At 41.9% G+C, this 27,218-nt stretch overlaps 1 protein-coding gene and 1 long non-coding RNA gene across 4 annotated transcripts in view; one reads left to right on the forward strand and one right to left on the reverse strand.

Moving 5' to 3' along the window:
- Positions 1 to 27,218, forward strand: part of LOC133397153 (MAM domain-containing glycosylphosphatidylinositol anchor protein 1) — a 264,188-nt gene that overhangs the window by 86,600 nt on the left and 150,370 nt on the right. For both annotated transcript variants that reach the window (XM_061667731.1, XM_061667740.1), the window contains exon 4: positions 21,081 to 21,255. In XM_061667731.1, the coding sequence (XP_061523715.1) occupies positions 21,081 to 21,255 (175 nt within the window). The remainder of the gene's footprint in view (positions 1 to 21,080; positions 21,256 to 27,218) is intronic.
- Positions 20,436 to 27,218, reverse strand: part of LOC133397165 (uncharacterized) — a 57,845-nt gene continuing 51,062 nt past the window's right edge. Inside the window, exons 3-5 of one of the 2 annotated variants that reach the window (XR_009767549.1) lie at positions 21,444 to 21,517; positions 21,068 to 21,305; positions 20,436 to 20,872 (exon numbers count right to left, since the gene is read on the reverse strand). This is a non-coding gene — a long non-coding RNA (uncharacterized LOC133397165). Of the gene's footprint in view, positions 20,873 to 21,067; positions 21,306 to 21,443; positions 26,398 to 27,218 lie in introns of both variants that reach the window. The other variant, XR_009767548.1, reaches the window with a different exon arrangement.

The raw sequence follows: 27,218 nt of genomic DNA on the forward strand, positions 1-27,218 counted from the left end.
TGCCTGTAGGTGTGAATGTGAGTGCAATTGGTTGTTTGTTTGTATATGCCCTGTGATTGGCTGGCAACCAGTTCAGGGTGTATCCCGCCTCCTGCCCGATGATAACTGGGATGGGCTCCAGCACGCCCGTGACCCGAGAGAGGAGAAGCGACTCAGAAAATGGATGGATGGGCTTCAAGCTGTTTATTGTCACAGTGTTTTGCTTTAGATAAACCAATTTAGGTTCATGCTGGAAAAATAATGCAAAATGCCATAGATGGGCTAAAGTCAACAACTTTTAACTGGATCCATGTGTATCAATGTGTCTGTATTATGTATTATTATTAAGTGGCCAATACGCACACACCAGCAGGAGCAGCACAATGTCCATTGAATTGAAACAAAAAATGTGGCAAAAACTGTTTTAGTCATTACATTCTACTTAATTATGTCATTAATGTATGATTTTATAAGGTACAATACTGTAGGGTGCTATTTTTCTAATTAAACAACACATTACAAACATTTTTCTTGTTGTTTTTTCGGGAGGCGGGAACGAATTTTTGGCATTTCCATTCATTTTATGGGTGGCTGTGGATCAGTAGGTAGAGCAGGTTGTTCGGTCACTGGTTTGAATCCGGGCTATGACTGTCTGGATGTCGAAGTGTCCTTGGGCAAGAAACTGAACCCTAATTTGCTACCAGTGGGCCTGGCAGCGCCTTGCATGGCAGCAGTGGCCCATTGGTGTATGAACGTGTGTGTGAGTGGGTGAATGTGAGGCTTTGTAAAGGGCTTTGTGCACTGTGATGGCGGAGATAAAGTGCTATATAATTGCAGTCAATTTACCATTTACCATTTCAATGAGGAATGATGATTTGAGATACAAGGGTTTTAAATTACCAACGCTGTCACGGAACTTCTATCTCTAGGCAACACTGTACTGCATTTGGGTTTTGTCAACAGGAGACTGTAGGCTTTTGGAAGAAATAAATATTGGGAAGATTTTGGTACTCTGGTCTAGATCAAAGAAAAAAAAAAAAAAGGTTCCGCATGTTGCACTACTGTTCTCCCCATGCTTTTGGGTTTTCTCCAGCTTCCTTTCTCATTCCAAAAACATGTAATTTAAGACGTCCATAGTTCTGAATGTGAATGATTGTTTTGTTTATGTGCCCTGTGATCAGCTGGCAACAGGGGACTTCTTGAAGTACCCACGTACCATGTAGTCCACTCTGGTAATAAAAAGGTACAACACAACTCACATGAAACCACATATGACAAATGCCTCGATTCCACCAGGTAATCCAGTTCTGTTTATATTGCTATATTTTTTTCTGCATTTCCATTGTAATCTTACTGTGCCACTTTTCAAACCCCTTTCTTTAGGGATACCGATAGCAGTAATATGGTATGGTTGGGTTGTGTCGAGAAGGAAACAAAGCAGGCCACTTAAAAAGTTAATTATACCTCCAGTCCCACTTGTATCTGGGAAAACGTCACTCTGTAGCACTGCATTTTGTCACATTTATCCTATTAGTTTATTTAATTGGCAACTGACAAGGTGATCCGCTGCAATGACGTCACGCTATTTATGTATGCAGCTATCTCCATCCAACATTGGAGACCTGCAAGCCTGGTCAGGATTCATTGGTCTGAATCTAACTGAACTGGACCGCTTAGTGGCTATTCCTTTACAAAGCCATGATTAAGTTTTAGAAGAGCAAAGTGCTTGTGATAAATCATGCACAGTGTAAAGGACTAATAAGCCGGGGGAAGCAGCCAAGTTGAGAAGGTGGCCAGGCAAAATATGTCCATTATGTTCGCCGTTGCGTGTTCGACCTCAGATGAGTTTGTCAAATTCGTGAAATGGTAAAAATACATCAGTGACGTCAATGGAAAAAGGTCCGCCAGGGTTCTGTTCTTCCAGGAGCAATAATAAGCAGCTGGGCAAGATGGAACATCTGCTGCACATTTTGTACGCAAAAAAGCTTTTCACAATTGCTTGAAATATATTTGTGCGAGTTAATCATTATTAAACTAAAATTGGCCAAAGTGGGACAAAGTGGTTTGCTTGTGAGGGCAATTCTGCAAAATATCACTTTGGGAGACTTTATTTTTTTTAAATTAACTTTAAATTTCTTTGGTAGCTGGTGTAACAGAAATTTACCATATCAGGCTGCTACATGGGTTCAGATATCTTTAGACTTGATGAAGGGGCCTTAAGGTTACTCTTGTCATCGATTAGGATGACTATACCAGCTCAATACAATATCTCCTCTCCTCATATATAATGGCTTTTCCCCCCTATCAAGCTTACATCATATTTAGGTAAGTGCAAGAGGAAGATGCAAAATTTATGGTAATCTGAGTGTATAGCCTTATCGCCTTACGTGAGTTAATATTTTTATTTTGTTTACTTACAAGTGTGATGTTTAAAAGTAACACTAACTTCACTATCAGTCTGTGTTTTCCCTTACCTCTTTATTTTAATGTGCCTCTTCGGGATGTGACTTTCTTGTAGCCTTCGATTTGCTATAATGACCTCACTGTTGCTTTGTAATAGTTTGGCCTTAGGCATACGTCTGTTACCAAGTTACAGTATATTCTAATCTCTGTCATCACTTATGCTAAACCTCATTGGTGGTGGTGGTTGTGTGTGTGTGTGTGTGGTGGTGGGGGGGTCGTGGTTGGAATACACAATTTGCACTTCATCATATGTATTTTAATAATTTTGCTTTTTTTTTCACATTTCAGTTTAAATTGACAGATAAGTACAAGTTCTTCAATCGCGCTGTGTGAAGGTGTTAAAATGTGAGTTGCACAGTCTTGGCAACTGCGTCCTTGACTGCTTGATATGCAGAGTGACAGAAATAAAATTAATTTGGTCCTGAAGCAATACAAATCCCCCCCAAGACGCACACAAACTGAATATTGCCAGTGTCAATTCTATGGGTTCCTATGCTGGACTCCTCTCCTGTATGTCTGAGGATGACTGAGTGTCTGCTGCTGTGGCAGCGCACGTTGCATAGAAGCCCCTCTCTGAATGTCGACGCCGCAAATTTAAAGAATATAAAAACACTTCACTTTATATTGAACTGTATGCAGTTTGGGGCGGCACGGTGACCGTCTGGTTAGAGCGTCTGCCTCACAGTTCTGAGGACCGGGGTTCAATCCCCGGTCCCCCCTGTGTGGAGTTTGCATGTTCTCCCCGTTCCTGCGTGGGTTTTATCCGGGCACTCCGGTTTCCTCCCACATCCCAAAAACATGCATGGAAGGTTAATTGAGGACTCTAAATTGCCTGTAGGTGTGAATGGTTATTTGTTTATATGTGCCCTGCGATTGCCTGGCAACCAGTTCAGGGTGTACCCCGCCTCCTTCCCGATTATAGCTGGAATAGGCTCCAGCATTCCAGCGACCCTTGTAAGGATAAGCGGCTCAGATAATGGATGGATGGATGTATGCAGTTTGGCATTTAAAATCACGGAAATTCTCCATTGTGGATGACGGACCTTTAAAAACAAATGCACTCGCAGGCTGTCAAGTGAATGCCAAAACATTAAGTGGTGCTACAACCCCTTACTATTTTAGCTAATCATAAGCTTTAAGAAAGTCACTTCTGGAAAAGGAACAGTAATGGTTAGATCGAGGAAAATGGAAATCATAGGGACCGATTCTGACTCAAATCACACTTAAAAAAAGTGAAGTGTTCAAATTTCAGCTCACATAAGGACAGCCCACACTTTGAGGTCATAGAAAGCATTGATTTTCCTCTCAATGTTAGCTTTATTTTATGGTCATAGGTAACTGTTAAACATGCACCTTTGCCGTAGTGTAATCTCTCTCTCTCTCTTTCTGTCTCTCTCTGTCCCTCGGTAAACAGTTTTTAACATAGAACTGAGTCAATAAAAGGCATACAAATAAATGACCTAAGTTACTTTTAATATCCATGGGCAGCATGGTGGACTAATGGTTAGCACATCTTCCCCAGAGTGGAGAGGTTCCGAAGACTCTATATTGTCCATAGGTTGTCCTTAGGTGTGACTATGAATGGTTGTTTGTCTATAGTAGGTGCCCTGCGTTTGACTGGGGACGAGTCCAGATTGTACCCCTTTTTCCATCCTTCGATCATGATATCTAGATAACTGTCAGTTCAACAGCCAAGTGGCAAAGAGATGTCCAAATGTGTCGCTTGTGTTACCTTGTCGCTCTTATATTTTAAAGCAATCCACTTGTGAGGGCAATTTTGCAAAATATCACTTTGGGAGACTATACAATATCTCCTCTCCTCACAGATAATGCCCCCCCCCTATCAAGCTTACATTATATTTAGGCAAGTGCAAGAGGAAGATGTTAAATTGATGGTAGTCTGAGTGTATAGCCTTATCGCCTTATGTGAGTTAATATTTTTATTTTGTTTGCTTACAAGTGTGATGTTTAGAAGTAACACTAACTTCACTATCAGTCTATGTTTTCCGTTACCTCTTTATTTTAATGTGCCTTTTCGGGATGTGACTTTCTTCAAGCCTTTTATTTGCTATAATGACCTCACTGTTGCTTTGAAATAGTTTGGCCTTAGGCATACCTCAGTTACCAAGTTACAGTATATTCTAGTCTTTGTTAACACTTGTGCTAAACCTCATTGGTGGTTGTGTGTGTGTGTGTATGTGGTGGGGGGGTCGGGGTTGAAATACACAATTTGCACTTCATCGTATGTATTTTCTATTTTTTATGTAACCCTTCAGTTTAAATTGACAGATAAGTACAACTTTTTCAATCGCGCTGGTGAAGGTGTTAAAATGTGAGTTGCACAGTCTTGGCAACTGCGTCCTTGACTGCTTGACACGCACAGCGACAGAAATAAAATGTATTTGGTCCTGAAGCAATACAAATCCCCCCCAACACACACACAAACTGAATATTGCCAGTGTCGATGCAGGACTCCTCTCCTGTATGTCTGAGGATGACTGAGTGTCTGCTGCTCTGGCAGCACATGTTGCATAGAAGCCCCTCTCTGAATGTCGACACTGCAGATTTAAAGAAAATAAAAACACTTCACTTTATATTGAACTGTATGCAGTTTTGGGACGGCACGGGTTCAATCCCCGGTCCCGCCTGTGGACCGCCTGTGTGGAGTTTGCATGTTCTCCCCGTGCCTGCGTGGGTTTTCTCCGGGCAGTCCAGTTTCCTCCCACCCATCCATCCATTTTCTGAGCCGCTTCTCCTCACTAGGGTCGCAGGCATGCTGGAGCCTATCCCAGCTATCATCGGGCAGGAGGCAGGGTACACCCTGAACTGGTTGCCAGCCAATCGCCAAATTTCAGCTCACATAAGGACAGCCCACACTTTGAGGTCATAGAAAGCATTGATTTTCCTCTCAATGTTAGCTTTATTTTATGGTCATAGGTAACTGTTAGGCGGCACGGTGGCCGACTGGTTAGAGCATCAGCCTCACAGTTCTGAGGACCGGGGTTCACTCCCCAGCCCTGCCTGTGTGGAGTTTGCATGTTCTCCCCGTGCCTGCGTGGGTTTTCTCCGGGCACTCCGGTTTCCCCCCACATCCCAAAAACATGCAAGAATTGGAGACTCTAAATTGCCCGTAGGTGTGAATGTGAGTGTGAATGGTTGTTTGTTTGTATGTGCCCTGCGATTGGCTGGCAACCACTTCAGGGTGTACCCTGCCTCCTGCCCGATGATACCTGGGATAGGCTCCAGCACGCCCGCGACCTTAGTGAGGAGAAGCAGCTCAGAAAATGGATGGATGGATGGAAGGTAACTGTTAAACATGCACCTTTGCCATAGTGTAATCTCTCTCTCTCTCTCTCTCTCTCTCTCTCTCTCTCTCTCTCTCTCTCTCTCTCTGTCCCAGGGTAAACAGTTTTTAACATAGAACTGAGTCAATAAAAGGCATACAAATAAATGACCTAAGTTACTTTTAATATCCATGGGCAGCATGGTGGACTAATGGTTAGCACATCTTCCCCAGAGTGGAGAGGTTCCAAAGACTCTATATTGTCCATAGGTTGTCCATAGGTGTGACTATGAATGGTTGTTTGTCTATAGTAGGTGCCCTGCGTTTGACTGGGGACGAGTCCAGATTGTACCCCTTTTTCCATCCTTCGATCATGATATCTAGATAACTGTCAGTTCAACAGCCAAGTGGCAAAGAGATGTCCAAATGTGTCGCTTGTGTTACCTTCTGCTCTTATATTTTAAAGCAATCCACCACTTTAATCCACACACACACACACACACACACACACACACACACACACACACACACACACACACACACACACAAAACCCTCCCAATTTCTCAAAAAGCCAGCAACGTGCTAAAAAGAAATCACATCCTCCTTGTTGTTCAACCTGATGATTCCTCTGCTTCCTGTAACGTTGTCACAGCTTCGGAAATCATATTACTGTGGTAAAATGACCAATTCAGTCATTCATATTGTATGACAAGGTTAAAGACAGGGAAGGCCTGTTCAATATCAATGAGTCAGTTTTATTGAGCATCAAGCGGCCCCACCTTCACTCCACTTGGCAAAGTTGTATTACTCTCCTTAAAAGATGGATTTGAGAAAATGTGCATTTATCATTGCACAAATCCACCTTGTCAAGGTTCAAGCTGATTGTGGACCAATCACCAGCCTTTAGAAAAGTAGAGGTGGCAGCGAGGGGTGTGGTTTACATGTTGGCTGAGGTGGCAGCGCTCCAAAGACATCCATATGGATCAGAATCAGAATCATCTTTATTTGCCAAGTATGTCCAAAAACACACAAGGAATTTGTCTCCGGTAGTTGGAGCCGCTCTAGTACAATTGACAGAGAACACTTTTGAGACATAAAGACATTGACAAAAAACAGTCACTGAGCAATAAAGGGTTGGTAGTTATCTGGTAATGCCGGTACATTTTATTTTATTTTTTATTTTTTTGACAATTGTGCAAAAAGATGCAGAATCCTCTAGCACTTAGAGCAGTTTGAAATACTGGCAATAGATAGATAGACAATAGATGTCTCCCCCAGCCCCACCTGCTGTGTCCTGCCCGTCAGGAAGCTGTAAATCCAATGGCAGATGGCAGGTGAGACGCTGAGCCGGAGAAGCTTGGATGAAAGGGGTTCAGTGATGATGGTGTTGAACGCTGATCTGAAGTCCACGAACAGGATCCTCGCGTAGGTCCCTGCAATGTCGAGGTGTTCTAGGATGAAGTGCAGTCCCATGTTGACTGCATCATCCGCAGACCTGTTCGCTCGGTAGGCAAACTGCAGGGGATCCAGCAGGGGACTTGTGACGCTCCTGAGGTGGTCCAGCACGAGATGTTCAAATGACTTCATGACCACAGATGTCAAGGCGACAGGCCTGTAGTCATTTAGACCTGAGATTGTAGGTTTCTCGGGGACTGGAATGATGGTGGAGCGTTTGAAACAGGATGGTGCTTCGCACAGTTCCAGAGATCTATTGAAGACCTGTGTGAAGACTGGAGCGAGCTGGTTCGCGTAGACTTTGAGGCAGGATGGGGACACATGGTCTGGGCCTGCCGCTTTGTTAATCTTTTGTTGTTTGAAGATGCGTCTCACATCCTGTTCGCGGATGGTTAACGCAGAAGTCGGTGGACTGATTGTGGTCGGTGGTGCGGCTGGATTCCACCGTAGCAGCAGAAGTGGACTCATTATTTAGTGAAGCTTCTGCTCCGGAAATTGTGTTTCGTAATCTTCATCTTGGTCATATATGTAATTTTGCATTTTCCTTGCCATCCAATACCACCTCAAATTTATCCAATAATATCATTTTTATTAAGTAACAGATTTATTTCAACAGTGGGTCTACAAACCTCTTAATCATCCATCCATCCATTTTCAACACCACTTATCCTGGTTAGGGTCGAGGGGCGCCGGAGCCTATCCAGCTGACTTCAAGCGAAAGGCGAACTACACCTTGAACTGGTCGCCAGTCAGTCGCAGGGCACATATAGACACGGACAACCATTCGCACTCACATTCACACCGTCACTAAGTGGGAACTGATCCCAAGCTGCCCGCACCAAAGTCAGGCGATTGCACCACTACACCATCAACCTCTTAATCACTTTAGAAATAAATGTATTGAATGCATTATTATTCTTATTATCATCATCATTATTATATTTTTAAAATCAACACATACTGGCTGGCACGCCGCCGTGGGTTTCAGGTGGGGAAGGAACGATCGTCGGAGGAGATCTTGATCAGTGAGGTCCGCGGACATATTTAAGTTGGCAGTGATTTTTCACCTGCTTATTCTGTATTTAATAAGGGAATACCGCAAACGTTCAATGCTCCAGTCACATACGGGTCTCTGACTCCTCTTCTGCATATATGACATCACCATGTGAGACTGTCTTTTAAAGAGTACACAATAACCCGCTTTGATTGAAGAGGATGGAAGCCGGATTTGCACTTGTCAGGAAAATAGAGCCTTATATATTTTTTTCTTTAATTTCGATGAAGTTGGGACAATATTTGACCATTTCATACATGGGGTCATAGGTAATTGGAAGTGCATACCTTATGGTTGTCGATGACCACACATTTCTTATTAGAACAGGTGCCAAAATTAACTTAAGCTGTACGCTAACATCTGGGCAGCACAGTGGAATAGTGGTTTATACGTGCCTCACTTTTATTTGGTTCTGGGTTCGAATCTCAGCTCGGGTCTTCCTGTCTGGAGTTTGCATGTTTTCGCCGTGCCTGCGTGGGTTTTCTCTGGGTACTCCAGCTTCCTTTCACATGCCAGAAAATGTATGGTAGCTTAACTGTAGACTAAACTGTCCATAAGTGTGAGTGTGAATTATTGTTTGTCTAGCGGTATAGAACATTCAGATGCTGACATCATTGTGACATCATTGTGAGTTACCTAAGTTAGTTGTTGGTTGTGGATCAAGCTTTGACAGTTGTGCAGCAGGTGGTGCTCCAGCCCTTAACCGTTGGGCCATTTTTGCAAATCAGCAGTCTTAAGACAGTCACTTCAGAAAAAATGCACTGTAATAACAATGGTGAATCCAGGAAATGAAAAAATACATACTGGCGGCAAAATGGCTGCTACTTGTGAACATCACACCTAACTCATCTTCATTAACAACAACCCACCTGTGTACTCACTAAATCTGCACTTCATTCGTTCAATGCAATTTATTACAGTAGATTTTACCACTGACTCTGTTCATTTACAGCTGTCATACTTTACCCAGAGTAGATTATGCAGCCTCTGAGCTTTCATACAGTCAGTGTCTGTGCATGTCTAAAGCTCTGTGTGTATGTGTTTTTGTGTCTGTGTGTGGTTGTGCACCCGTGCCAAGTAGTATTCCCTGATAACAGGATTACCATTTTAAGCCTATTCACGGTGAGTGAGCCAGCTGGGTGGATAAAGCAGTGTATCGTTGACTCCGTTGGCGTTACATCAACAAATGCATAAAAGAAAGAAGTAGACAACAGGCATAGCAAAGCTTTTAATGGGTTAGTGAGGGGGAGTATAAAGGATTCAGACCTTTGTAACACACCATGCAACCGCAGTGATACTGAGGGCTAGTGCTTTGAAAGCGAGACCAGACAGACAAGGACCAGTTTCAATTCTAAGTCGATATATTTCATGCTTCTAATGGTCCATTAAACTGAACATAACCATGACAAGTCCACAGACCAGTGCAGGACATGGAAGATTATAAATTAACAGACATAAACTGGAATTCTGATGCCCATTATGATAAGGAATAACAGTGGTCAGCTGTGGATTTGCTACTTGATCCTGGTCTTGATCCATTATTTGTTCTGCATAGCAATTATTTGCAAAGATGGTAGATTATCGATTTTTAATTACGCTGTCAGATATGTAAATGCAGTATCTAATCGGATTAAGTGATGATCAAGGGTTTGGACGCCTATGGACCCCGTTGACTTTGTCAATATGTCCTTGAATAGCATAATACTTTGCAAGGAAACGTCCAGCAATGGTCATCCACAGTGAAATGAATTTGTGTTTAATATTGTGGGTTTATTCGCAATTTCTGACATATTTTGTCCAACTGACTTTCTTTGTAGAACAAATAATTGTGACTTTAAGTTCAAGTGAGATGGCTGAGTGGCATCGTCATTTTGTAATTTTGGGGCTTCCTGTGAGGATAAGCGGGACAGAAAATGAATGGATGGATGTAATTACAGCCCCGTCATGTGGCAAACATTTCCGGTCATGGTCATTTCAGTTTTTTTTTTTTTTTTTTTAAGAGCACATTAAACTAGCTATATGCGAGAAATTTCAAGCAAATAAATCAGAAAGCAAGTGGTCTGATGATGGACTCGAGGTGTGAAAGGTTGGTTTCTTTTCCAATTTTGAGTCTTAATGACAACAAAAGAATGGGGCAAATATCATTGGTCCAACAGACTTTTTATGTCGAGCACATTAAGTTAGGCTTGTGTGGGAAATTTCAAGCTAGATTTGGGGCTTAACTTTGGGGCTTAATAACAGCACCAACTATGCTATTGTGGTGGGAAATTCAAAGGCAGATGGACTTAAGGGGTGAGGAGCGTCGCCTTATTATAACCTTTGGCGATTAATGACAGCACCACCATATATGATTTTTTTTGTAGCACACAATAAGCAGGGCCTTATTTGTGAGAGAAATTTCAAGTCAGATGGACTTAAAAAGGGGCATTTTTGTAATTTTGGGGCTTTGCAACAGCACCACCATGCAGTGAAAATCAGTTTTTTTTGTGCGAGAAATTACTAGTCGTTTAGACAGATAGCAAGTGATGTCAAACCCATATTTGCCTAATTTTTCTGCACTCCAGTCAATGCTAATTCACTGCTCAGGCCTCTCATGTGTTGTTTAGTCGTGTTGACAGCTTGCACTTTGGATAGCAGGCCAAAGATGTCTGACAGCACTTGGGCAAAAACTGCTGGATCCTGTTGTGATGTGTCACTCTGACAAGAGAAGTGAACAGCTCGCAGACAGATCAGCAGGCAAGAAGCTGTGTGTGTGTATGTGTGTGTGTGTGTGTTTGTGTGTGTTTCTGTGTGTGGTGAGACAGATATTTTTACATGTAGGGACAGAATGTCACAAAGAATTCAAGCGTGAGGCAGACAAAGAAAGATGATAAAACGTAAGTTGCAGAGGCTAATGGAAACAAATAAAATTAAATATGAGAAGCGATGCGGATGTGTAGACATTAGGTCAGCCTGTCAGTATAGTGGACACACCTTAGCCCTCTGGTGCCTCTGAACCAAGGTTTATGTAATGCGTAACGGGAACAATTCCAAGTGGCAACAGAAGGTGTAACTCGGCTTAAGAACAGTGATCTTTTTTATATGTAGTTCAGGTTGTGGAAAACTAGTGCTTTTTTTTTTTGGTAACTTTTGGGCTATTAACATACATGTTGCAAATTTCTGTAATCCAACATATGATGTTTCTACAGCACTGTGAGATTGACTTGTGTGAGACATTTCAAATCAAGTTGCTGAAGTATCTATTAATTATTATTATTTATTAATTAATTATTAATTTGCAATATAAATAAGAACAACATGATGCAGCAGTTTTTGCCCAAGTGCTGTCAGACATCTTTGGCCTGCTATCCAAAGTGCAAGCTGTCAACACGGCTCGGCGTGTCGGGGGTCGGCGGTGACGATTCAAGAATAAATTATATGCAAACCTACTATATACAGTATTATTTATGATATATTACGATATATACATATAGCCTGTACAGTCGTCTCATAGTTTGCACATTTGCCTCACAGTTTTAAGGTTCTGCGGATTTCCTTTAGGTACCCTGTTTTCCTCTGTCCATCAAAAAACATGTATTAAGACTCTAAAACATGAATAGGTTTGAATGTGAGGGTGAATTGTTGTCTAAACAGAATGTGCCCTGTAATTGACTGGTGACCAGTCCAGTGTGTAGCCCGCCTCTCAGCCAAAAGTCACAGCTGGGAGAGGCTTCAGCTCACCCGTGAACCTAATGAGGACATGTGGTAGAGAAGATGGATTTATATTATAAGGTATAGAGACCAGCAAGTGTAAGGACTGTGTTGGAGGAAGGAAAAATGCAGTAGTAGAGCAGATGGAGTTGGTCCCCCTATGACTCTATGAAGATTTTGAAACATTACGGTTGGTTTTAAAATGTACATTATGCAATGTACTACCAGTAATAACCACACAGGATGTGACCGCTAATTGGAATTTTACACGCCTACATCTATAATGCATTTCTTATAAGAACACTTTGATTGTGGCTGTAAAGGTGCCATCCTCCCATAAAACAGCCCCGTCCTCACAAATGAAAATATGCAGTACAATGAGAGATGCTAAAAAGTAAAGCCTCTTTTACACCTCCATACTCAATGATTCTGTTTGTGATTCCTGGCGTTGAAAAGTACATTTTCACAATTAATGTAGCGTTATGTCACTGTACAATATAAAGCATATATCTTGTTTTTTTCAGTGTGTGTTCATTTTACACTCACATGAAACACAAGGAAACACACAGAAATTAGTAAGAATGTGAAGATGCATGATTTTCATTGGATAACAATTAAATGAGCTGTGTCTGACAAATTTCAGGACTAGTATCTAAAAAGATATATGTCCAATCCAAACTAAAACCAGCAGGTTTTCCCCTTCGATGCAATCCCTTCCAGAGTCTAAAACACTTTCGCAACCCTTCTCTGCCACATCTTCATACACAGCCATCATGATGTTGTCCATAAAAAAGGCATCTCCTTGATGAGCCCCTTGATCTTGGAAAAGAAGAACCAAAAAAAAAATCACATGGAGCCAGGTTGGGTGAGTAGAGAGGTTGCTCCCGCAGGGCCATATACTCAGTCAAGAAATGTCAGATAATCAGGGCTTGGTTGTCATGAGTTGTCTTCACCTGTGTCACCTCTTTTTGCCCACTAAACGAAGCAAATGCCACTGAATCTCTTTGTAGATGTGCTGGTTGATTGTCTGGCCCCCATTCAAGGGGAAAATTTGGAGTTTGTAATTTGGGACACCTGTCCAGGAATTTTTCTGATGCACCTATGTATGATGTAAACATGGACTTTGTAGGATTTGGACTTGGCTTACTGCATATTTCCATCTTCCTAATGTTGTTAAACTTTGCCATCATTATTTCTTACATTAGTGAGAATTCCATTGATATTGAATGGTTTTCAACACAAACTGGTAGACTAAACAGTCGCAAATTACAACCAATCTGTCACGTTTGGGGTTTGATCGAAGGCGAGGAACGCAAGTGCAAGAACATGGAGGACCCAAGTGTAGGGAAGCAACGCAGTAGTGCAGGAGTATATAACAAATTATATTTAATTCCAAAAACAAAGGAAAACAAAGATCATGAAAAAGTCTAAATACTAAATTAACAAAGTCCAAAATCTAAACACAAAGTAACAAAGAAACACTTGAGTCAACCCAAAACAAGAAACAAGACATGACTGGTGAAATAACTGAGCGGCAACTGGCGACTATGACATGGCACAGACGGAGACAAAGACACCTGACAATGACATACTGCAAAGACATGTGACAACGACAATGAACTGACAAGAAATTAAAGAAACCAGGGAACTAAATGCAAACAGATGGACGAGACAACGAGGAACACCTGGACAAGACACGAGTGGCTGGAGAGAGCTGATTGGTCGACACAAGGTAGACGAGAACAGGTGGACACAACAACCTAATGAGCACACGACAAACATGGAACACAGGAAAACATGGAACAAAACTAAACACAACCCAAGCCAAAACACACACCATGACACAATCTTTATTTATCGTTCAACGATGGATTATTTATACGATGCCAGAACAAGAGCTCCATTTTTGAAGGATGCCTGATCAATGGTACTTGGAAGTTGCAGAAGTAAAAAGGTCACACGGGTGGCTAAAGTGCACATTTGAACAATTCTAAATTCATCCAGCTGTCCATTTTCTGTACCTCACTAGGGTCGCAGGCGTGCTGGAGCCTATCCTAGCTATCTTCGGGCGGGAGGCGGGGTACAGCCTGAACTGGTCACAAGCCAATCGCTGAACTGGTCACAAGCCAATCGCAGGGCACACATGAACAAACAACCATTCACACTCACAAACAATTTTTTCAATTTACCTACTATGCATGTTTTTGGGATGTGTGAGGAAACCGGAGTACCCAGAGAATACCCACGCAGGCACGGGGAGAACATGCAAACTCCACACATGTGCGGTTGGGATTTGAACCCCGGTCCTCAGGACTGTGAGGCAGATGTGCTAACCAGTCGGCCGCCAATTGTAAATTGTAAAATAAAAAAAATAAAAAGCCACTTTGATTTGTCATATCAGATTCAAGATGTGCAAGGTTTTGTTGTTGTAACTGTGACAACAGTGTGACGAAGTATTTGGATGGTGTCTGGGACAAATGTGCTATGATGGGATTTTGACAGCTGTTTATACTGTTTAATACACAAAGTAGTCCCTCACTTCTCCACAGTGTGATGTTCTGACAAGGTATACGTTTTCATATTGAAACTCCCCTACAAGTGTAAGTGTGTGGCGACAGCATGGCACTCACAGCTGAATACAGAGAGAGTGCATTTCATGTCAAGCCATTTCCCAGGGGAACTGCACATGACACCCGAAAAGTTAAGAGCGACTTTGGAAAAAAAGGGTCTCTCAACAAATGTAAATGTGGATGTCTATTGGAAGGTGCATCATTCAAATGAAGTGTATTTCAAGTAAGATCTAATAGAGAGTGAGAGTTGGACTTTGCTGTAAAAGAAGACAAAGGAAGAAAGAAGCCGCCAGACGTTGAATAGATGATGGCGGGAAAAGGCACTGAAAGATATCCACGTGGATCCATCCACAAGGGACTTGCGCACACACACGCGTCTGTTGAAGTAAGCTCGAAGAGGCAAGGGCGATTGAGGTCTGAGGAGCGAGCCCGCATGCAGGTGATGGCATTCAGCTGCCGGTGTCACAGGCTGACAAAAGCTCCTCTCTCGGCTGCCTGTCATCTGCATCACATTCAAGATCTCTTTTATTCACATTACCACCTCACCACTGCACTGCATTTCCACTTCATCCACCTTCTGGGTGGAGGAACTCGCAGCACCTTTTTCGCTGCCCGTCACACAGCTGACAGCCGTGCTGTATATACTACATTCTAGCACTTTATTTTATTCCTCCTTTTTCTTACACATGAACACTAACTCACCACCCACAAAAATCATACACACACAGGCCCTGCACAAAGACCTCCTCTACATGTTGTGCTCATCGTCAACACACACTGCCTCTCTGACAAAATTCTTACCAGGAATGTACTTTTTAAAAATATAAATACAATTTTGCCTAGATCTATCCCTGCATACACAGGGTTTATTCACCTTTTCCAATGCCGAGTTGAACCTTTTTTCCCCAACAAATTCAAGATGCAAAATAAAGGAGAGTCCAAGGGACTCTCTTTGGAAAAATTAAAAGCTTTTATTATCAGCTTTCATCCGGGAGTTAACAGCTCCTGATGAAGGCTTCTATACTGAAACACATTGTTTTTTTAAGGTTTAAGATGAGTAAGCCAAAACAATAAAGGCTTTTAGAGTGCCTCCGAGTGGCCTTTGGTTTGGTCTACATACTTGTGCCATCCAAAGAGCATTCCTGCCACCAATGCAAGATGCATTTTCTCTACAATATTAATTTGGGAAATTACATGTTCAAATGTGAACACATTTAAACCCATTATTTTTCTGTATCTTTTTTTGCTAAAGATTTTTATTTCCCACAAAGTATGATGATGATGGTAATTGTTTTTAGTGTGGCATATCAAACCTATTAAAAGGTGATTATTACGACTTCAAGGATTTTGAAGAGTTAAAGGTTAAACATGCAATTACTTGGAATTGCAACATGCATTTCCCCCCCCCCAAGTAACCCTGTATACCCAGCTACAACCAAGTGAGGGTGGTGCTTAGTTTAAATACATCTGAAAGTTACTTTATTAGCAGGATTTTTGATATTTTGCTAACTTTTTGAGTTTTGTTGGTATTGTTGATAAAGCTTAATTCAGGACATGAAATCGTAAGTCACGTTATGTCTGTCCAACACTGTCTCTGCTTTATAATCTTTGGTTAAGTGGTCATTTTACATTGTATTCTTTTGTACTTGTTAGGAGGTACTGCATAAAAGGTACACCGATTAACATATCATGCTTCTTTTAACACTTTATGTCAGGGATTTCAAACTCATTTTTGTCACGTGCCACATTGCAGTTATGATTTCCCTCAGAGGACCGTTATGACTGAAACCATATGAAAGCTTGATGGGCCCATCATATTATTATATCTACATGGAAAACTTTTTGAAATCAGAAGTCATTAATAATTCAGTCGTTCATTCATCTATTCAAGTTATGGTAAAAAGGGGTTTGATAACAAAAAAACATGTTTTTGCAGTAACTCAACATTCATTGCATATGACAATTTAGAAATTTTGATGCAGATTTTAGCAAGAATCATGGAAAGTGACACATGATTTGCTTTGGCGGACCACATAAAATGATGTGGCGGGCCAGATCTGGCCCTCGGGCCTTGAGTTTGACATCTGTGCTTTCCGTCCTATTTTCGTGAATGGGGGGGGGCAAGTGTGTGCCAGGGGCAGGTTAGACCAGTGTTGATAATTCAGTAGACCAGCGCAGCTCCGCTGCACCACTGTGGATGTGCTTACGCCCAACTTCATTCAGTGCCAATCAAAGCGACTCGTTTCATTCTCTAAATGTGGCGCAATGTCTCAGCAGAGATATCTCTGTGCGGAAAAGGGCAATATGTAATCGCAGCAACCCGTGTGTGAGTGGATCATTTTCACTGCTCTTGTCGGTGTGGCAACAGACAATGTGAGAGGCTACCCTTATTAAATACAGAATGTGCTGGTGATAAAATCTGGTAACTTTAATATGTGCGCGGATCTCAGTATCTTTCTGCCTGTGCTCCAATCAAATTCACCAAAATTGCGTTAGACCATTGGTTTACCTTGCGCCACTTTTTAGACATGGTCTGAGCAAGCGCAAGTTTAGACTTTCTGCCACCAAATAGTCACACCGCCTGGCGCATTCTCCGCGGAAACAGCTGCTTGATGCAGACCAGTCTGCAAAAATTGGCAAAAACGTGTAGCGAGCCTTTTACAAAGATGCACACACACACACACACGCACGCACATGCGCGCACACACACACAAACACAATTGCACAGACACTGTTATTCACAAGTGGAGTCACCAAAGCATGGACAGACAGTTTGGTTCATTGCACACCTTGACCAGTTTGATCAATGGCAGAGTGCCTGATCTAAATCCCTCCCACAAACAGAGCTGAATAAACAGACACGTGGCGTTTGCACGGGCCCTGATAATAAACTAATCCATAGAACCAGTTTGTTAACACACACAAACACACACACACACACACTGACTGTACATGAAGTGACTTTTGCCCATTATCCTCTTTGACCTCCTCAATGGCTGATAGCCTCATAGAGGTTGATAACTGATAGAAAGGTTAATAGGGATTAACGGGATGTTCACTCACATACAAACACACAGTAAGAATAAAAGTCAAACACGATGAGTTAATAGCCTCTCGCGTATCTGAGTGTATGTTTATTTAGTGGATTAGGCAAGGGAAAGCTTTGTGTCTGCTGATGGTGTAATTTAGGCGTGAAAACCCTTATACAGTTTGTCAGAAACCCTCTTCATGGTCCGAGTTGAGCGTCTTGGACACCACAAGTGCTGGAGTGCTTAATCTCACTGACTGTGTCCACTCGATGGCATAGGCTGATTTCATCTCCTCGAGTGAAAAACAAAGAAATTTGATCAGTGAGTCAGATGATCTAATGACTTCAGGACAAGTTCATAATTATCCTTTTTTTTTTTTTTTAATCATTAAATCATGCTCATGTGTTTTTATGCTCATATAAGAAATGCCATTCATACAAGACTTACTTTGAGGGTGTTTAATAACAACCAATGCAAAAACTTTTCCGTCTTACATTTCTTTTGGCCATTTCAACAAAAATCAATAGTTAAAAAAATATGAGCCTCTACTAAATGGATGAGATGTCACTTGATGGTAAAAAAAAAAATTAAAATCAATAAATGACAAAACAACCAGTTCAGGGTGTACGCCGCCTCCTGCCCGATGACAGCTGGGATAGGCTCCAGCACGCCCGCGACCCTAGTGAGGAGAAGCGGCTTAGAAAATGGATGGATGGATGAAAATGATAAAACAGGAAGAATAGTTACTTGTGAAAAGAAATACACAGCTCAAAGTTTGGGACACTGGATTCCCTGTGTTTTTGTGTTTGTTATTAACATTTCATTGCTGCTTTTTTTAACTCAGGGAAATATTGAACAAGAAATGAAATATTACCTGTTGACTAGTTCTATCTTCACATCTATCAAGGGTGACAAAGCACACCTTTATATGAGTCTACAATAACATACATAACATAACATTGTTATAATTGGTAAATAATTCCTTTATAAATCAGGGTCTACCAAACGGTTGAGATCTACCAAACGTTTAATCTGTCAACAATGGTAAGGGCATCTACTTTATGCTCCTTATAAGTAATTATTTCATTTCTTAATGTGCTCTACTAATTGGCTGAGTGGATAGTTAAAAAAGGGTGAAGGAAAAATTATTCAGCTTAACATCAAAACAGGGCCTGGCTATGAAATTCTAAGCAGGTTTTTAGAGGACACGGCTACTACTTAAATAATCAGTAGTCTAATAGTTTTCAAAGATGATTTTCATCCAGGCGGCACGGTAGCCGACTGGTTAGAGCGTCAGCCTCACAGTTCTGAGGACCCGGGTTCAATCCCTGGCCCCGACTGTGTGGAGTTTGCATGTTCTCCCCGTGCCTGCGTGGGTTTTCTCCGGGCACTCCGGTTTCCTCCCACATCCCAAAAACATGCATTAATTGGAGACTCTAAATTGCCCGTAGGCATGACTGTGAGTGCGAATGGTTGTCTGTTTGTATGTGCCCTGCGATTGGCTGGCAACCAGTTCAGGGTGTACCCCGCCTCCTGCCCGATGACAGCTGGGATAGGCTCCAGCGCGCCCGCGACCCTAGTGAGGATAAGCGGCTCAGAAAATGGATGGATGGATGGATTTTCATCCATTTAGTATGGGATCAGTTCCCTGTCAATGCCCATTGTTCTCTTGTCCTCTCCTGGCAGCTCAACCCCTCTATCCCTGTTTTCGCTCTCTATTTGTATGTACCGTATTTTCACGACCATAGGGCGCATCGTATTAAAAGGCGCAGTCTCAGTTACGGAGTCTATTTCTGTATTTAACACATACATAAGGCGAACCGCATTATTGGGCGCAGTAAAACATACGCTATCTTATAACATACGGTAGCATGCATGCACGCTAAAACAATGTTTTTAAAAAGGAAGCGGGAGCAAAACTGAGTTCAGTTGTACTTTATTGAAGTATTTAACAATGTAATTATTTTTTGATCAATACTCATCCAAAAATCCATGAAAGTCCTCATCTTCTGTATCCCAAATGAACAGCTGGGCAAGTTCTCAATCAAACACGCCAGGTTCCCTCTCGTACTCATCGGAGTCAGTCTCGTTGCTGTGCGGCTCCTCAGAAATGATGCCGGCTTTTACGAAAGCTCGAACAACAGTGCAAGCAGACACGTTAGCCCAAGCATCCACAATCCATTCACATATGGTGTCCTAACTCGCCCGGCGTTGCCTCCCAGTCTTAGTAAAGCTGTGTTCGCCATCTGTCATCCATCGCTCCCACGCCAGCTTTTCCTTGTAATTCGCGGGAGGTTGCTGCACCACGGTAGTCCTTGCACGGACGGATAAATGGCGCCGTTTCATAAAACGAAAGCACCAAGACGGACCTCCTTGAAAATGTTCGATTTTCATTTCTTCTGCAAGCGTTATTGCCCTCAGTCGAATGCTGACTGTAGAGACGCTTCTCCCGGCTGTTCTTTGCTCATTAATCCATTGCTCGAGTTGGTCTTCCAACTCGGCCCACCTTGCCTTGTTTCCGCGGAAAGCTCGTTTTCCTGCTTCCTCCACTTGCGAACCATGGATTTGTTGATCTTGAATTCTCTTACGGCTGCTCGATTCCTATGTTCCTCCACGTAACTGACAGCCTGCAGTTTAAACTGTGCTTCGTAAGCGTGTCTCTTCGTAGGTGCCATTTTCGGAGCGGTCCTTAGCCAAACCACACCCCGGCGCTATATACCTACTGGAGGCGTGGCTTTAGCGTCCTCCTTCGCGCACCCTTCCCCCTTTACGTCCGCATGCTGTCCTCAGCCACGTCCGCTTTTCCTCTGTATAAGCAGCGTGTCGGCAGGAAATGCTCCCAGTCAGTCAAGTGGTCAAAAAAAGTCACAAAAAAAAAAAAGTCACAAAAAAAAAAAAAAGTCACAAAAAAAAAAAGTGCGCTAATCACACAACAACATTTATAGATGTTGGAACTTGGTGCACACATAAGGCGCGCCGCATTATAAGGCGCCCCGTCCATTTTTGAGAAGATTTGAGACTTTTAATTGCACCTTATGGTCGTGAAAATATCGTACCCTCTGTTGCTGAGGAGTGCGAATCTTGACCTGTTCAATTTGTAAAGTGACTTGAGAACACTTCTGTTGTGAATTGGCACTATATACAGTAAATACATTGATTTGACTTGAAAATTTCCAGATTCAAGAATCATATGGGATATTTCTACAGAATGTGTAGACTGTAATTGTTTTATCTGGATATGTTGGCTTCCTCACACATTCCAAAAACAGGCATGTTAGGTTCATTGAAGACTCTGAATGTGTATATAAATGGTTCTTGCCAGTCAGCAGGGATAGTCTTTAGTTCAGTCTGTAAAGGATAAAAGGTAGAACATTTATTGAATTACAGTATCGAAGAGCTTTTAGCTATTGAAACATATGTCATATCTTAAATAGATTATTTGTGTAGTTATTAAATGACAGTTTGAAGGAAAGTTTAAAATCTATAGCTTTCTGTATTCTATTGATGGTCATTGTTGGTTTGACTGACAATACCTAAACGTACATTTTCTCCTCAGATACGATGGACGAAGACAGCCGGCAGCGCCTCAGATAAATTCCAGGAGACATCCATCTACAACGAGACCCTGCGCATCGAGGGCATCCAGAGGGTGCAGGGGGGTCGCTACTACTGCAAAGCCGACAACGGGGTGGGGGTGGCTGCCATCAAGTCCATCCGTGTAGATGTGCAGTGTAAGTGGACAGGGTGGAGCAGCACTCCTTCCACATGTAGCTGACTCTCACTTGAGCCATTCCCACGGCCGAGGAAGGCAGGGATGAGATGATGGGACGATTGAGGGAGGATAGAGATGAAAGACAGATTGGGGGGGGATGATGAGATTTCAGGAGGGAATGGCTTCCAGGAGTATCTGATGACTTACGGTGGAGAGGATGAACAGCACAGCCGGCGGATTGACAGGAAGACAGATCCATAGATCAAGTAGAATTTCTGTATCTGGGAATGAAGATAAGAGGGTGCAACACATAAAAAAAAACATATCCCTGCTGGTAAAGTGCAGAGATAATGCAGGTGTGTACTCCTCCGATTTGGTTTAATTGCCAAAGAAAAAAGTGTCAGATGCTCCTGGGTGGAAAGTGAAGTCAGTTGGACCTTATGAATGTTTCCCAACAGTTAGTCCGGGCAGTACGGGCTCCCTAACCCAATGCTTCTCTGGTCATTCTCTCCACACAAAAGTCACATTGATAATAATCTGGTTACAAGCCATCAGACTTGAAATTACCTGCTGCATTCAGATCATATTTAAGAACGTTCTTCTTCTTGGCAATGCCACTTTAACTGTGGTCTAGTCCTGCATTTAATTTTTGAAAGGAGGAATCCATCAACTTTTGTCCGTGACACTAGTAATTACTAGACTAGTAATTTCCCAGAGTGATACTCAACAATCAATTCCACACAACACAATTCTTAACAATCAGTTAATTGACTAATGGAATCTTCAGTTAGTTTATTAGTTATGCTCATTCTTACATAGAAAATAATGCTAAATTTGGGAGAAAAATATACTGAGAGATGCCTCTATTTTGCAGCAATAGGAATGAGAAAATTTAATGTACACACAGCACCCCATATTGACAGAAAAACAATAGAATTGCTTCAATTTTTGCAGCTTTATTTAAGAAAAACTGAAATATCTTACAGCTCACAGTGCATGTCAGACCAAATGCCAAGGTTACAAAAACAATTCTGCTGCACTTAAGGTTCCTAAGAGCACAGTGGCCTCCATAATCCTTAAATGGAATCTGTTTTGGACGACCAGAACCCTTCCTAGAGCTGGCTGTCCAGCCAAACTGAGCAATCGGGGGGAGAAGAGCCTTGATGCGAGAGGTAAAGAAGAACCCACAGATCACTGTGGCTGAGCTCCAGAGATGCAGTCAGTCACTGCAGCCCTCCACCAGTCGGGGCTTATGGCAGAATGGCCCGACGGAAGCCTCTCCTCAGTGCAAGACACATGAAAGCCCGCATGGAGTTTGCTAAAAAACACCTGAAGGACTCCAAGATGGTGAGAAATAAGATTCTCTGGTCTGATAATACCAAGATAGCACTTTTTGGCCTTAATTCTAAGCAGTATTTGCAAAGAAAACCAGGATTGCTCATCACCTGTCCAATACAGTCCCAACAGTGAAGCATGGTGGTGGCAGCATCATGCTTTGGGGGTGTTTTTCAGCTGCAGGGACAGGACGACTGGTTGCAATCGAAGAAAAGATGAATGCAGCCAAGTACAGGGATTTCCTGGACGAAAACCTTCTCCAGACTGCTCAGAACCTCAGACTAGGCCAAAGGCTCAGCTTCAAAAAAGACAATGACCATAAGCACACAGCTAAAATACCGAAGGAGTGGCTTCAGAACACCTCCGTGACTGTTCTTGAATGAAAATGACTCATGGTTGCATTAGCTCAAAAGGGTGCTTCTACTAAATATTGAGCAAAGGTTCTGAATAATTTGAGTTTTTCTTTTTTAATAAATCTGGAAAAATTCTGTTCTTTTTTCTGTCAATATGGGGTGCTGTGTGTACATTAATGAGGAAAAAAATTACTTAAATGGCTTCAGCAAATGGCTGCATTATAACAAAGAGGGAAAAATTTAAGCGGGTCTGAATACTTTCCATACCCACTGTATATGACACTATTGGTGTTTGGTCAGGAACACATTTGCATTCATGCTACACTGGTTGCATTCAAAGCTACATTTAATGTATCTGTGATCAAATCACCAGAGATGCAAGTACAACCCCAATTCCAATGAAGTTGGGACGTTGTGGCCCAGCTTTTTTGGAACGTGTTGCAGCCATAAAATTCCAAGTTAATGATTATTTGCTAAAAACAATTATGTTTATCAGTTTGAACATTACATATCTTGTCTTTGTAGTGTATTCAATTAAATATAGGTTGAACATGATTTGCAAATCATTGTATTCTGTTTTTATTTATGTTTAACACAACGTCCCAACTTCATTGGAATTGGGGTTGTATATACACAGTCTGAGAAGTCAGGTAGTGTAATTTCTAAGCTATGTTATCTGGCGATGGTTACTCAACCCAATCAGCATACACTGTAAATATCATGACAAATCGGCAAATTATAAGATAACCTCCAAAATGTGACTTTAGGGTGTAACATTAAGATTGACTACTGAGAAGCATTGTAGTGTTGTAGGGGCCCCGTGCTGCTGCTTGTGTCACTGCCCCACTGTCCCCGTGAGCCAGGAGCCAGTTCGTGGCATCAGGTTAACACATGACCACTTGCCCTTACACCCCTTCACACTCAACAATGAGCACTCCCATGCACTCCTATCTCCAGTTGTATGCTTATTTCCAGCAAACCTTAAATCCTTATTAATTCACCACAGCCATTCGTTGCCCCAAAACAGTTCCTTCCTTCATTGATCCAATCCTTTAAATGGACATTTTAAAGCCCAATCTTCAAAGGGCCTATAACACAAAGAAATCAATTTGTGCAGTACATTTACTAAATTCATCTTGTCTTCAGTCCTATTTTGTGCACAGTCCTCAATGGCCTTTCACAGACCCTTACCATCGAATCTCTTAAACCAAACAATTTAACCTAAACACACACAAACAGATTTGTCATTTATCCACTCCCGGGCCTTAATTAGGCCACCCTCCATCCTCCCCCCTATCTGCCTGTCCCCAGGCAGTAATGTGGCCCCCTCCACCGGGGAGCTGGTAACTGCTAGAGTGTCTGGCGCGTAAACTGGTTGCATTGTCAGCTTGGTAGTGACAGGACTTCTCTGAGTCTAACCACCTCTGATGGCCAATGCTTGTTCTGTTTCCAATCCCCCGAACACAGGGCTCAGAACCAGTAGCAATCCGTTTCCTACTCTGTTCTAGAGCTAATGATATAACAATTAGCACAGGCTACCGGGTTAATATTATAGAAAGCAGAAGAGGCTCCTCCCAGTAGAGGGAAAGATGGAAGGGAGAAGGAAGCCAAAACATGCTCTTTTAACGGCATTAAAAGGAATTAACGGAAAAAACAACCGTGTGAAAGAAAAATAATGTCAGTCTTCATTTAAAAAATTTAATTAAAATAACAAACATAGTGACAACCCATTCTGTTTGAGATGTAATCCATATTTTTCCAAGGGACTACAACACAAGGTTACCACTCTATCAAGTGTGTTTTGAGCTTTTGCAAGGCCAGCAGGAAAGGAAAAAAAAAAGTATTATCCTCAAACACAGTGATCCAGAGAGAGAGAAATTTTGGAGGACAGACTTCAATTGCATTTTTAAAAACAATTTTGGACACTAAAAAAATCTACATTCACAGGGTGCCAAGAGCTGGTCAAACATGCAGCGCTATAATCTCATTGTAACACAACACAAACTAAAAGAAAGTCATTTTAGGAAAGAAAAGGAAGAACAATGGTGTCCTCTATTTACTTCTTAATAAGTAGACACATTTTGTTTGTGAGGAGACTGAGGGTTGTAAGAAAACGGGCTGCTTCAGCAATATAGAGAGTGGAGTATAATACTGCAGTGTCCAGAGCAAAGCCACAGCAACAGAGTCCTTCTTAAATGCATTTCCTCAAACATTACAGCGACGCGGCAGTTACGAATACTTTATGCTTGACCAATGGGCAACGAGCAGTGGTTTATGACCCGTGGAATAGCAGCTCAGAATTCGAGGAACCCTGGGTGCCCCAGCACTAGAATACCGTACAGGGTAATTTCTCCTATTGCCAACAGTAAATGTGGACAGTGGAAAGGGGGCATTAGTGCTCCTGATTGTCATGCTGCAAAATCAAACAAAATGACACCAAAGTATTCATTCTGGCCTGAGTTTTGCACAAAGGCAGCTGAAGAGGTAAACAAACCAGAAAATAATTCTAAGTTTAAAAAAAGTATGTGTTCTTGTGGGTGGCAAAATAAATAAATAAATAAAATAAGACTGAGACAAAACCATAATGGAATGGCAAGATTGGGCAGGAAGAAACTCCTAAGAAGGTACATAAACTCACATTCTTCAATATGTTTAAATCCAGCAGACCAGTTATTGTACTAGTGAGAAGACCAAGTTGTTACTTGCAGTAGCTAAAACATACATTTAGCTCTCTCACTGTTCTCTTGCACATTTGGTTAATGTAAGGAAGCTAAACTTTGGTAATTTAACAAATACGTTTTTCGAGTTTCAGACACATCTTTGATCATTGTTGAAGCTAATGAATTCATCATCATTAGTCACTTACATTCTATTAACACATGGTGGCTTAATCTGCTTAAAGCTTTCATTTATACAGTGTGTAGTCCATACACGCTCATGCTCATTGATGCATACTGCCTTGATCCTAGGCAGGCACAAATATTAAAGCATGTCGAAAAGCCTTCACACAACAAAAAGGATGCACTTAAATTTTGCCATGATGGCAGGTGTTTGGTGCCCATCAAACTCTGCAGTGACATGATGCCGCCGATTATACAAAAACTTCATATAAGCTAATGCCTGTTTTAAGTTATCTCCCAAAACTGTTTTTCAAAGGTGAGCAATGTAATCAATCCAAGAATCAGCTTAGAAACCCCATGCAAATAGCCCAAAATTAGTCACTTACCTCCGGTGGCTGCTCGTTGCAAGGGGTCAATTCTAACAAAACAAGCCTACACAAATGTATCTAACCTCACTATTTTTACTCGTTATGAGCTAAAAAAACCATCCAGACATTGAATATAGGTGAGAATTACGCCCTTGCTTTTGAGTCAACCAAGTATGTCAACTTGTATGGGGAACTCAGTTGAGTTTCTGGCACTGACGTCACAGGCTCAAGCAGGTTTTCGACCGAAATCTGGACGGGCCAAGATCTGTTAAAACAAAAATCATAAAATAAGCCTAAAAGGAATACTGAGTTGTTTTGTGCTGGAATTCTTTCTGTAGACAGTTCTTTAAAGTCCTGAAACATGGAATAAGTGCCACTGTTCACGGCACTAGAGAGCTCCTTTCAGGAACTTACTTACTTCATCTGCTAATCACAGAACACACTCGCAACAGACTTCCTGTCCAGCTACTATGTTACACTAGTTCTCTTCACCCATACATCAGCCTCCACTTCAAACACCCCGCTAGTCACCTTTATCACCCTTAACAACCAGATGAGCAATGACCTGGAACCCTAACGACTGAGACAGTGGGGCAGTGTGCAGGCGAGGGTTAACTCTAAGTAGCCTCTACTGATGGGATGGACTTGATTCAGAGACCCAACCAATGATACACATTTAGCCTGAAATGATACTGTATTCATGAGAGGGGCGGAAGAATGGGGTTATATCTTCTCAGTTGTTATTCTCCTCAGAACACTACCAGGTAAGTGGCGTTCTCCATGGGTCAATGCTTTTGTATATAGTTATTAATGATGATGATAAAATGGATTCCGATTATGTCACATGACTGGGTTATGACATCGTTGATGAAGCCAATGATACAGTATGTCCCAAATGCCTCCTTCGCTAGGTTCTATTTATTGCTGTCAATCCGAAACGTGCTAAATTAGTCATGTAGACAGTTTTAATTTAATATCATATACATCACATTGAATATGTGGACAGCTCACTGAACGATGACATATGCCATACAATGATTGCGTAAACCATTTTTTTGGGGGGAATGAGGATAATAGGTTTTGATT

This window comes from Phycodurus eques, chromosome 2, assembly GCF_024500275.1.
Source record: "Phycodurus eques isolate BA_2022a chromosome 2, UOR_Pequ_1.1, whole genome shotgun sequence".
NCBI classification, from domain to species: domain Eukaryota; kingdom Metazoa; phylum Chordata; class Actinopteri; order Syngnathiformes; family Syngnathidae; genus Phycodurus; species Phycodurus eques.